Here is an 11440-nt window from a genome sequence, read left to right on the forward strand (position 1 = left end):
GGTTTTCCTTCCTGTTAGCAGGATCTGGGCACAGCTGGAGTTGACATGTTTTCCATGCAGCAATCCTTGTCCTCGGAACTGGAAGGGACTGCGGTCCTTTCTCCCAGGTATTGAGTCTCTACAATTCACAGGAGAGGTTTATGGGTTCCAAATCTCCCAGGAAACATTTCTTACTTTCCCACCATGATCCTGTGGGTGTGTTTTATTATCCTTCTCCTGCACTGATGTTAGCCAGCACTTCCTAGGAGCACCTCTGGACAGCTGGATCCTGAGGAGTAGCTTCAGGGATTTATTCCCTGTGGATTCCCGCTGTTCCATGGGCTGTTGGAGATCTCAGTGCTGACTCCCTGCTGCTCCTATTTCCCTTTCTCGTCATTTTTCCCCTCAAACCTCTCCAGACAGTGCTCCAGGCTCTCTGGGCAGGAGGCAGAGTGCCCATCCCGGGGCAGCAGGGACGGTCAGGTGGCTGTGGAGCTTCAGGATGATATTTTTGGGTGGCTCTGGGGCTGTCACATGGCAGTGTTTGTGACATTCCCCCAGCATGGACGGTACCATTCCCAGGGGGATATGGGATTCCCAGAGGAATTCAACCCCTGCCAGCACTGGCAGCCGGGACTTTCCAAGGAACAGCAACCTCCCAGCACAGCCACAGTGCCTCACCCTCTGTGTGACCCTTCCAGGAACCACCAGTTCCTCTCCATGCTCCTAATCCCAGCTGGAGCAGGTCCCCTCCCCTCAGCAGGGCCGGAGTCCCTCTGGTCACCTGGTTAAAGCCTCTGGACACACAACCCGGCGCCATCTGATTGCCAAACTCACCTTTTCACCTACGGCACCACAGAGCTCCTGCCACCATGAAAACCATCATAGCAGCCTGCTCCCAGAATCTCAGTGGTAAGAGATTCCCAGAATGGGAATTGGGATGGTTTCTGCTTCTCCAGCAATGCAAGGAGCTGGTGGTTGTCACTGTTGTCTCCTTGCCTGGGAGTGCTGAGGAGAAACGGGGTGTTTGGGAGCAATTTGAGGATAACTCCACAGGAAAATGCACAGTTTCTCCACGGGGATGAAATTCTGGATGACGTTTGGGAATGTTACACACAAGATTCTGCAAATTCCAAATGTTGGGTTTGCAGGGGCTCCTGTCACTGTTGATGGGGCTGACAGCAGAGCCCTGCGGGGTTCTCTGTGTCTGTGGTGTGGACATTCATGGGGTTTTTGGAATAGGAGCTAGGAAAAGGATGTTAAAAAGCAACTTTGGTGGGCACAAGTTTGCTGGGAAGAGCTCTGTGTCTTCCCTGGGAAAAAGAAGGGACTGGGTTCTGCAGGTGGCTGAGATTTTGGGGATGTGTGGTGGGTGGAAGGGATCACCTGGAGCCCAGCGTGCTGCATAGGAGAAAAGGACAAAAATTTCCCACTGGAAAATTCCCGCATGGGACAGAGATGGCTCCAGTATTTAATTTATTTCACTTGTCCCATTCCTGGTTTGGATTGAGCTGGGAAGAACTAAAGCTCTGCCAGCTTCCTGAACCAGGGGTTGGTGGTTCTCCTGTGACCCAGGGGTCCCTGGCTTGGGAAGCCACAGGGCTGCTCCTGTGTCCCCCTGATTGTCTCTCTGGCCAACATGCAGATTTGGGGTTGTTTTCCCAAGAAAACAAGGCTTTTGTGATGCTGGGGTGGCTCTCTGGGGTGGTCTCAGTGTGGGGACCTTTGGCCAGGAGCACTGTGCTGGCAGGCCCGGCGCCTCAGGCCCGTTTTAGGGAGCAGGGATGAGGCAGGGATGGGGCCAGGATTGGAGTTTGGATCCTGGCTCCCAGCCCGGGGAGGTTAATGGTTCACCAAGATCGGCTGGAGGGAAGGAGTGGCAGGGGGAGTGGAGTGGCTGCGCTGCCAGCAGTGTGTCCCTGTGGGGACAGACTGGGACAGCCACCTCCAGCCACCCTGGCTTGGCCTTGCTGCTGGCCTTGGCACTTGCTGGGGGTGGTGCCTCCCTGCTGTGCCAGCTGAGAGATCCCCAACTCCCCTGTGAGCCTGAGCATGCCAAGGAGGGCACGGGAATGGTCCTGGCCCTTGGGAACTGGGCATGGAGCAGGATGTGCCGCTGCTCTCAGCCCCGCTGGTGCACGGAGCTTTTGGGCTGGGGGTGCCCAGGCGCTCCCTGCTCTGGGGACAGCCCTGATTGCCCAGGGCCACCTCCTGGCATGGTCCAGAGCTTCCTGGGGATGAGCCTCTTCCATTCCACCCCCCACATCCCATCCCTCCTCCCCTAGCTGCTCCTCCTTCCCATCCCACCTCCCGCCGGCGCTCCTGGGTGTCCCCCGGCAGTCCGGTGGCCCCGCCCGTGCGAGCCGTGCTGTTTTGGGCGGGGGCCGCGTCCCCCTCTCCGCAGGCAGCCGCGCCAGCATCCAGACTGCCCTGCGGACGCTGCTGGCCGTGCCCTGGCCCTCGCAGCGCGACATCGGCTCTGCGCTCCAGCTGCTGGCCGTGCTGCAGTGGGTGCTCAGCTTCCTGCTGCTGGGTGAGTGAGTAGGGGGCTGCGGGGGATCCCGGGGGGCCACACAGCCGCTCACCCCCTGCCCGGCTCCCGCAGGAACCGTCAGCCTCCTGCTCCTCATCTACCTGCTGTTCACCAGCCTCTGGCTCATCCCCGTGCTCTACCTGGCCTGGATCATCTTCGACTGGGACACGCCGGAGAAAGGTGTGGTGGCCGTGTCCCCGCTTCCTCCAGCTTTGCAGCAGGATGGGAGTGGGGTCCCACTTTCTCCGGGTGCTTCCCAGAATCTGGGGAGCACCACATATCCCCTGCTCCTTCCCTCCACTCCTCCATCATCAGCACCACGGTGGGAAGAGGGATACAGCGGGTCCGCGGGGAGCGTTTCCCTTGGATCCGGATGCCCGCTGGGCTGGGCTGGGCTGGGCATCATCTCCCAGGCTTTGCAGGTGGCAGGAGGCTGTCGTGCCTGCGGCGATGGACCGTGTGGAAGTACTTTCGGGATTATTTCCCGGTGAAGGTACGGCGCTGGGACGGGGTGGGACCACCCAAAACGAGGCGCCACCTTCACGTTCCCGCGACTTCCTTTGTCTCGCAGCTGGTGAAGACCCACGACCTGTCCCCCAGCCACAACTACATCATCGGCTCGCACCCCCACGGCATCCTCTGCGTCGGCGCCTTCTGCAACTTCATCACGGGCTCCACGGGCTTCGAGGAGCTGTTCCCGGGCATCCGCTCCTTCCTCACCACGCTGGCCGGAAACTTCCGCCTGCCCGTGTTTCGGGAGTACCTGATGAGTGGGGGTGAGCGGTGCCTGCCCTGCCCAGCTCCCCCCTCTGGGGGAAACACGGGAGGAATGCTGCTCCCAGGAAGAGGCAGGGCAGGGATGCTGCTCTGCTTGAGTTGTGCCTGAGCGACAGCTTCACCTCGCAGCTTGCCCACACCCTGCCTGAGCAGCACCTTCACCTTGCTCGCACCCTGCCCACACCTTGCCGACACCCTGTCCGGACCGCTCCTCCGCCTCGCCCGCTCCTTGTCTGCGCCCTGCCTGTACCCTCCGCCCTCGCTGCCCTCACCCTTGCCCTCGCCGCTCCCTGCCCGCGCCTTTCCCACCCCCTGCCCGCTCCCTGCCCGCAGCAGAGGGAGCCCTTGCACTGTCCTTGCTCTGGTCCCGCCGCAGGGCTGTTCCCGGTGACCCGCCGCGCCATCGGGTACCTGCTGTCCCAGAAAGGCACTGGCAATGCGGTGGCCATCGTCATCGGCGGCGCGGCCGAGTCGCTGTCCTGCCGGCCCGGCGTCACCACGCTCATCCTCAAGAACCGCAAGGGCTTCGTCCGCATGGCCCTGCGGCACGGGTGGGTCACGGCTGGGTCACCAGCGCTGCCACCCCCGCGGGTCCCGGCCCAGCGCCCCGTCACCACCCACCGTGTCCCCTCCTCAGGGCCTTCCTCGTCCCCTCCTTCTCCTTTGGGGAGAACGACCTCTTCCGCCAGGTGGTCTTTGAGGAGGGCAGCTGGATGAGGAGCATCCAGCGGCGCTTCCAGAAGATGATGGGCTTCGCCCCCTGCCTCTTCTACGGCCGCGGCCTCACCTCCTGCCGGTCCCGCGGCTTCCTGCCCTACGCCAGACCCATCACCACCGTGGGTGAGCACAGGGGCTGGGGGTGAGGGGACTCCCCGCAGTGGGTGGTGCTGGCAGCCACCTCCTGGGTTGTGTCCCCAACGAGCCGAGCGCGCGGCCGCCAGCCTGACCCCGTCCCCTGCCGGCAGTGGGGGAGCCGGTGGCGGTGCCCAAGGTGGAGAACCCGAGCCGGGAGCTGGTGGACCGGTACCACGAGCTCTACATCTGTGCCCTGCTCAAGCTCTTCAATGAGAACAAGACCAAGTACGGGCTGTCCGAGTCAGACGAGCTGCACATCCTCTGAGCGCCACCAGCACCGGCCCTGTCCTGGCTCCTAAGGGCTCTTGCAGGGGGAATTTCAGCCAGCCTGGCACTGGGGACATGTGGGGGACAGTCCCCACTCTGGCCTTCTGGCCCTCCAACCTGAGGGGGAGGTGGGAGGAGAGGGGGAAGCGAGGGGAGGATTGGGAAAGGCTCCCCCTTGCAAGGGTTTGGAGGGGCTGTGGGTGACACAGCTGTTCCCTGCAAGGGGCTGGTGTGGGCTGGGGCCAGCAATGGGCACGGTCCCCCTGGGCTAACCAGGTCATCACAAGCTGAGGGAGGGGTGTCGTGGGAGGAGGGATTGACATGGGGTTTTTGGGGTGGCATCCTGATGACCAGTGGGACCAGCCTGGGGCACAGCCCACCCTGGGGTGGAAGGGGGACACTCCTGGACTTGGGGACCGGTGGATGTGGCCTGAGCCAGGACCATGTGGCCCCAGATGAGCCTTTCCTGCCATCTCCATACCCAATACAGATTTTGAACCTCCCAATGCCTGTCCGTGTGTGTTCCAGAGGTTGGGATTGGCAGCACGGTGGCAGTACCCCTGCACTGCCCACCTGGGTGCCCTTGCCACCCAGTGTGTTCCCTCCCTAGCAGTCCCACCTCCAGCTGGAGCAGTGTTTGGCCGGGCCCTTGCACCACTCAGGTGCAGCCAAGCAGCTCCAGGTGCACCTGAGCCACGTTGGATATAATGGGAAGTGAGGGGCAGCTCTTACTGGTTTAACTGGGCTCAGGAGGGATGTCTCCTGCTCTCCCTGCTCTTGGCTCAGTGGTGAGTGAGGGTCTCTCTGGGTGGGACAGGGATGTGAGGCTGGGATGGGCCATCCCTGGGGCCATCTCCTTTCCCTGGGCAGCTCTTGTGGGGTGTGGCTGTGTGTGACTGGTGTGGTGGCTGGGTGTGACACCCCAGTGACACTCTGGGCACCCCTTTCTTAGGCATGTGCTGGAAGAACTTGCAGGGACTGATGGGCACAGGGACTTGCAGGGACTCCTGGGGCTCTTGGAGTGGGGACAGCCCTGTCCCTGTCCCATTCCTGCCAGGCTGGCGTGGGAGAGTCAACAGCACTGATACCAGTCTCAGCACGCTGCTCTGCGCAGGCACTTGGTCAAACAAAAGGGCTGGGTAAACATTTGAGGAGCAAACACCCATAAAGGGAAATTCCCAAGAACCTTCCTGTCAGCACAGGAGCTCCGGCTCATCCCTCCAGACCTGCCCGAGTGGATTTTCTCTGGGGTGAGGATGATTGTCTTGTCCCTCTTCCTTATGCTGCAGGGAGAAACAGACCTGAGTGTAGAGAGGGGAAGGGGCTTTATTGGGGGTCACGGGCAGCAAGTGCCCCAGGCCACGTCACTCCCCCTCTGCCAAGGCCAGCAGTGTGATAGGGACATCTTTGAGAGCCTGCCTGGCGTGGGCTCTGTCCCCAGGTTCAGTCTGGTCCCCGCATGTCACCCCTGAGTCATCTGGAAGAGCTGTGCCTGCCCAGGGAGGCACCAGTGTCCCTTCTCTTTAGTGACTTGACAGCCCCATGTGTCCCCAGGAGTGCCAGGGATGGAACACCAGCCTGCTGCCCCAAAAGAGCCTCCTCAGTGTCCTTCCCATTCCCATGAGTGCCCGGTGGCTCTCCTGCCCCGACCAGCACCAGCACCCTCGTCCCAGGGCAGGGCTGGGACCAACGTGTGACTTCCAGCCCTCAGCCCTGCAGAGCTGGGCAGGGACAGCTCACGTTCCCAACATGGGAGTGCCCTGAGGGGCTGCAGCTCCTGGAGCCCAGGGCTGAGGCTGTGGAACCCCCTCAGCACCCGCCTCCGCTGCGCGCGGTCCCGGTCCCTCGGGTGACACTGGAGATGTGGCTGCCATCCATGACATTGTCCGTGAAGGGCGACACCAGGGCCAGGTCCAGCGTGGGCATGGGCCGGAGGCGCTGGGCGGCCCCGCGGCGCAGCCGGCCCCGGTACTTGTCCCCAGCCATGAAGTACAGGATGGGATCGAGGCAGCTGTTGATGCTGGCCAGCGGCCGCGTGACCTTGTAGCTGAAGTTGATGATGTTGAGGGTCCGGCAGTCGGCCTGGAAGTAGCGGGAGGTGTAGTAGAGGGTGCGGGTGATGTGGAAGGGCACGAAGCAGATGGCGAAGACGGCGAGCACCACGATGATCATCTTGATGGAGCGCCTCTTGTAGGACGGCATGCGGAGGCCGGGGCTGGAGAAGCTGGACTTGCAGAGCCGCTTGGCCATCAGGCAGTAGCACAGGACGATGACCAGGAAGGGCACCCCGAAGAGCAGGGCCATGACGGAGGAGCTGTAGTGCACGTAGTGGTCGAACTCCTCGGGCTTGGTGGTGTCGTGGCACAGGGTGGTGTTGCCCTTGGAGCTGGTGGTGACGAAGATGAGGTTGGGGATGAGGCAGATGATGACCACGAGCCAGGCGGCCACGCAGACGATGCGGGCGTGCTTGGTCTTCACCCACTTGAGGGAGCGGATGGGGTGGCAGATGCCCATGTAGCGGTGCACGCTGATGCAGGTGAGGAAGAGGATGCTGCTGTAGAGGTTGGCGTAGAAGAGGAACCGCACGATCTTGCACAGCCCCATCCCGAAGGGCCAATTGTTGCGGTCGGCGTAATAATAGACCAGGGTGGGCAGGGACAGGACGTAGAGCGTGTCCGAGAGGGCCAGGTTGACCATGTAGGTGGTGGTGGCGTTCCAGGGCCTCATCCTGCAGATGAACATCCACAGGGCCCAGGAGTTGAGGGGCAGCCCCACCACGAAAACGATGCTGTAGGAGAGGGGCAGCAGGATGAACTTGAACTCCTCGTTGAAGACACACTTAGCCTCAGGTGCTGCTGTGGTGTTCCCTCCTGGCCAGGGAGCCGGCGTCGGTGTCCACAGGGAAACTGGGAAAATCCTCACTGGAGTGGCCATGTTGTGCCAGCCAGACCTAGGGAGCAGTTCATAAAAGCACACTAGTCACTGATCCCGACCATTGTCAGGCACAAAGCGTGGAAGGCAGCCAAAGCTGCCAGATTTTCTCCCCCTCCAGGAGCTCCGGCCACTTTGATGGTTCTCTGGTTTTTCTCAACTCGCGCGTGGGGAGCCGGGGGCGGGGGGAGCGGGCTCGGCAAAGCCTCCCCTCCGCAGCCCCTGCACTGACACCCATTAATCACCCATTAATGACCCCTTTGAGCCGGCGCAGGGACGGCCGCGCCGCGCAGAGCCGGGAGCGGGCCGGGGACAGAGCCCCGCGCCGGCCCCGCCGGGCACAGCCCCACGGCCGCCGAACAATGAGACCCTGATGAGCACCAGCAGCCCCCGACCGGAGCCGGCGCAGCCTCTTGGAAGCTGCCTCAGCCTAATTGGCACCATCCTGACAATGCCGCTGCTCCCGGAGGGCTCCTTGGGAGAAGAAAGGCGGGAGGAGAAGAAAGGCTTGTCTGGGGGAATGTTGTGGCCCAGAGAAATCCTGGGGGGGCTGTTAAAGGAGCCTTTGGGAGAGAGTGTCCCTGGACAGTGAGGAGCTGCTGGCTGCCGGGTGTTGTCCGTAGGGAAGGGCTGAGCTGAGCCCTGTGGAGAGGAGCTGCTGGAGCCAAGTCCCAGCTCAAGGCAGAGCAAGCTCACAAGACAGGCAGGACTCTCCTGTGCTGTGCTGGGAGCTGTGAACTCCTGGGAAGTCGGCATGAGGACAAGTTGTCAAAGTTCAGAACTCTCTTCTCGAGGGAAAAGGAAGAGCCTGCCACCACCGTGGTGTCCAGCAAAGGATCGGTGTGGGCTGCCTGGGACTTGACCCCTCCACACCCTCCACCATCCCTGGTGAAACAACTCCTCCAACAGAGGATGGATGCTTGGATGAGTAAGGAGCAGGAGCTGCTGGGAGCAGGAGCTGCCGTGCTGCTGGTGGAGATCAGAGTGTAGCCAAAACCATATCTGATGGAGGGGACGCAGGAGCATCCCCAATTCCTGTTGTCCAGAGCTCATCCAGGAGGTGATGGGCACCAGGACAGGGGAGGACTCAGGGCTCAGGGATGCACGTTAGCTGGAGCTGGTGCTACAAGGTGGAAGGACACATCTTCTCAGGCTCCTTCATCCCTTGGCTCCCTCATCATCCCCCTCCTGTTTCCCTTTGCCCTGAGGATGAGCAGGCTTCTCCCAGCAGGAATATCTTCAGGGTGTCTCTGTGGGGTCATCCCTGCCACGCCCTGCCTGGAGAGATACCTGGGGTTGACAGAGATGCTCATAAATGACTCAGCAGGCAGATGGGACAGCAGGGCCCCTCCAGCTGTGCTCCAGGGGCTCTGTTTGAGTTGCAGGCTGAGCTCCAGGCCCACATCCAACACCCTGCGGCTCCAGGCCCGCCACAGCTCCCGCCTTTATTGCAGGGATGAGTTCAGAGAGCAACAGGCAGGTCCTGATCAAACATTAACAGTGCAGAGAACTTGGTTTTTTTTCCCAGAACCAGGAGGGAAAACAGGCAGTAGGAAAACCTGAGCTTGCAAGCAAGGTGTCAGTGGTGGTCCTGGCCTGGCAGCCACATGTCCCCAAGCTGCTGAGGACATGAGGGACCAGGAGTTTCCTCTTCCAATCTCTGAGTGCAAGGGAACACAAAGCCTTGAGCATGACCAGAGCAGAGCTGCTGCGGGCTCAGTGTCCATGACACAGGTCACCAACCAAGATATGGAGAAGACAGTACAAAGAAGTTAATAATCAAGTGTGAGAAATGCATGAGGAAAAATCCTGGGCAGCTGTGGACTGCTCAGAGGAGAGCACAGGTACCCAGCTTCTAGCAGCTGATACAGCCTGAGCACAGTCAGCAGTGGGATTTAACTATTCCCAAGCACATCCCTTTGAGGAGAACCACCAAAATATAGAAATGCAGAAAAAGATGACATTTGGCACGTTTTATCTTAACAAGTTTCTTGCTTACTCATCTTATTCACTATCAAAATCAGTGATTGAAAGTAATGAATCACATCAGTCTAGCCTGAGGACACATCACCACCAACCCCATTCCTATTTCTTACTGATATTCCAAGCAAAACTATCCTTGGCTGTGGGCTTTGGAGGAGAGATCGAGGTGTGAGCTGAGAGTTGGGAGTGATTGTTGGAACAGGAGATGGAAGGCACTGCAGGAAAAGGACATGGAGGAGGGAGATGGAAGGTGCTGCAGGGAAAGGACTTGGAGCAGGGAGACGGAAGGTGCTGCAGGAAGGGGTGATGCTCTTGTCCTGCCTGTTTTGTGGATGTACAAGGAACGCTGCAGAACCCCTTGCCCATGGCAGGCAAATCCCCCAGGGATGGTGTCTTTGGAGTGGCCCCTGGTTTTCCCCAGGAAACAGCAAAGGGTCCTGGAAAATGCAGCAATAGCCACGGGCCAGTGGGAAGGGGCAGGGGCCAGCCATGTGACACACGTTGAGGGCACATGATGCCCTTGGCCACAGGATTGGCAGCTTTTCCCTCCCTCCTGGTCCTGCAGATGTTCCCAGCCAGAGCTGAACTTTGGCACCACTGGCAGCACCAGTCCTGGTGGGATCTGAGGGTTCCCCCAGCCCTGGGGATTCATGGAGGTGTTGGAAAGTTCCAGTAAAATGAAGGAGTGGGACAACACCGCAGCAGAATCTGCCCTGGAGCCAAAGTCCTGCTGGTGTGACAGGATGGGAATCGTGGTGCTGGGGATGATGGAGCAGCAGGCAGGAGCTCAGAGAGGGGAGGTGAGAGTGGATTTTGGAGCAGCTGCCGAGGGATGGGTGAGCCTGGGACCGGCTGCTGCTGGAGCATGGGAAAAGCAGGGCTTTTCTCTTTGCCTAAGCCCTTGGAAATTGCAAAACAAGGAGAAATTGTGCAAAACATCCTGCAGAAGGACCCTTGTCCCTAATCGCCACGTGGTTGGTGCAGCCAAAGCCCCGGCACAAGGGGATGTGACCTAATTCCAATCCTTCCCTTCGCCTGGAAGAGCAGCCAAGGCACGCTCTGCCGGGACACCTCCCCGGGGACACCAGTAGGGTCGGGCGTTTCCCTTGCTGTCCACCCCATCCCCTGCCCCGAGGTGACCCTGGGCAGGGTGGGGGTGTGGGTTCCCTTCCACCCTTGCTGGGCTCTCCCTGTCCCCCACCTCGCTGGGAATGGGCAGGAGCCAATGGTGTCGGGCTGAGCCAAGGCAGCACCAGGGCAGCTTCAACCCATGACAAGCCAGAGATTTGGGGGATGGAGAGGAGGATGAAGGAGAGGAGGGGGACACTCTGGGAAGGATGAAGGCCCTCAGTGACAGAGGAAAGAGGTGGCATGTTAGAGAGGAGGAGGTACAGAGGGATTTGGGGGTAGTGGAGGCTGGTGAGAACTGGCTGGCCCCCACCCTGCGCCCACCCAGCCCTGCAGATCCCACTTCTGTCCCTCACCCCCGGAGCCCAGCTGGGACTGTGTGACCATGGCAGGGCTGTCCCTCCCGGCTGTCACCAATCAGGGGCTGCCCCGGCTCACCTGCAGACCTGGGTGGTTTTCAGGAGTGGGGCCCCCACGGGGAGAGCCAGTTCCCCACGCGGGACGGGGCCATGCCGGGGTGCTGCGGGCGGCCCTGGCCGTGCCCTGCCGTGCCGAGTGTGCCCTCTCCCGCTTCCCGCGGCCGGGAGCAAAGTGCCCAGGGAAGGCAGGGCTGGAGGCGGGCAGAGGCGGAGGCAGGAGCTGCCGCAGGGCTCAGCCCCACTGCGCTCCCATCCCTCTGTTGCCCTCGCAGGCTTTGGGCCACCTGCAGGCCCCGGACATGGGGCATGGTGGCCTCTTCCATGGGGTCACAGCCCTTTTCTCAGGAGCACCACGGCCCCTCAACCACGAGGGCATAGCCCCTCATCCGTGGGCACCGTGTCCTCCCGGCCGTGGCGACCACATCCCTCCACCCATGGGGACTATGGTCACTCAGCCACAAGGTCCACAGTCCCTCACCCTTGGGCTGTGTCCCTCTGCCCATGGCAGCCACGGCCCCTCTCTCACGGAAACCACAGTCCCTCAGCCACGAGGGTCACAGCCCCCATC

At 61.0% G+C, this 11440-nt stretch overlaps 2 protein-coding genes across 3 annotated transcripts; one reads left to right on the forward strand and one right to left on the reverse strand.

The window, feature by feature from the left end:
* Positions 1 to 613: 613 nt before the first annotated feature.
* On the forward strand, positions 614 to 4917 carry LOC128795130 (diacylglycerol O-acyltransferase 2-like). Its single transcript, XM_053955663.1, has 8 exons — positions 614 to 891; positions 2384 to 2512; positions 2585 to 2692; positions 2935 to 3005; positions 3084 to 3288; positions 3666 to 3840; positions 3927 to 4129; positions 4255 to 4917. Exons 1-8 carry the CDS (start codon positions 852 to 854, stop codon positions 4407 to 4409), a joined length of 1086 nt encoding a protein of 361 aa, XP_053811638.1. The 5' UTR covers positions 614 to 851; the 3' UTR covers positions 4410 to 4917.
* Positions 4918 to 5719: 802 nt separating this feature from the next.
* P2RY4 (pyrimidinergic receptor P2Y4) lies at positions 5720 to 11045 on the reverse strand. 2 transcript variants are annotated; one of them, XM_053956163.1, is made up of 2 exons: positions 10892 to 11045; positions 5720 to 7361 (listed from the first exon to the last, which is right to left on the reverse strand). In XM_053956163.1, the coding sequence occupies exon 2, from the start codon at positions 7343 to 7345 to the stop codon at positions 6221 to 6223; it is 1125 nt and encodes a 374-aa protein (XP_053812138.1). In that variant the 5' UTR covers positions 7346 to 7361; positions 10892 to 11045; the 3' UTR covers positions 5720 to 6220. The 2 variants fall into 2 exon arrangements, with proteins under 2 accessions (XP_053812138.1, XP_053812137.1); XM_053956162.1 differs by having other exon boundaries at positions 5720 to 8632.
* Between the last annotated feature and the right edge of the window lie 395 nt (positions 11046 to 11440).

The sequence above is a fragment of the Vidua chalybeata genome, chromosome 14 (assembly GCF_026979565.1).
Source record: "Vidua chalybeata isolate OUT-0048 chromosome 14, bVidCha1 merged haplotype, whole genome shotgun sequence".
In the NCBI taxonomy this organism is placed as follows: Eukaryota; Metazoa; Chordata; class Aves; order Passeriformes; family Viduidae; genus Vidua; species Vidua chalybeata.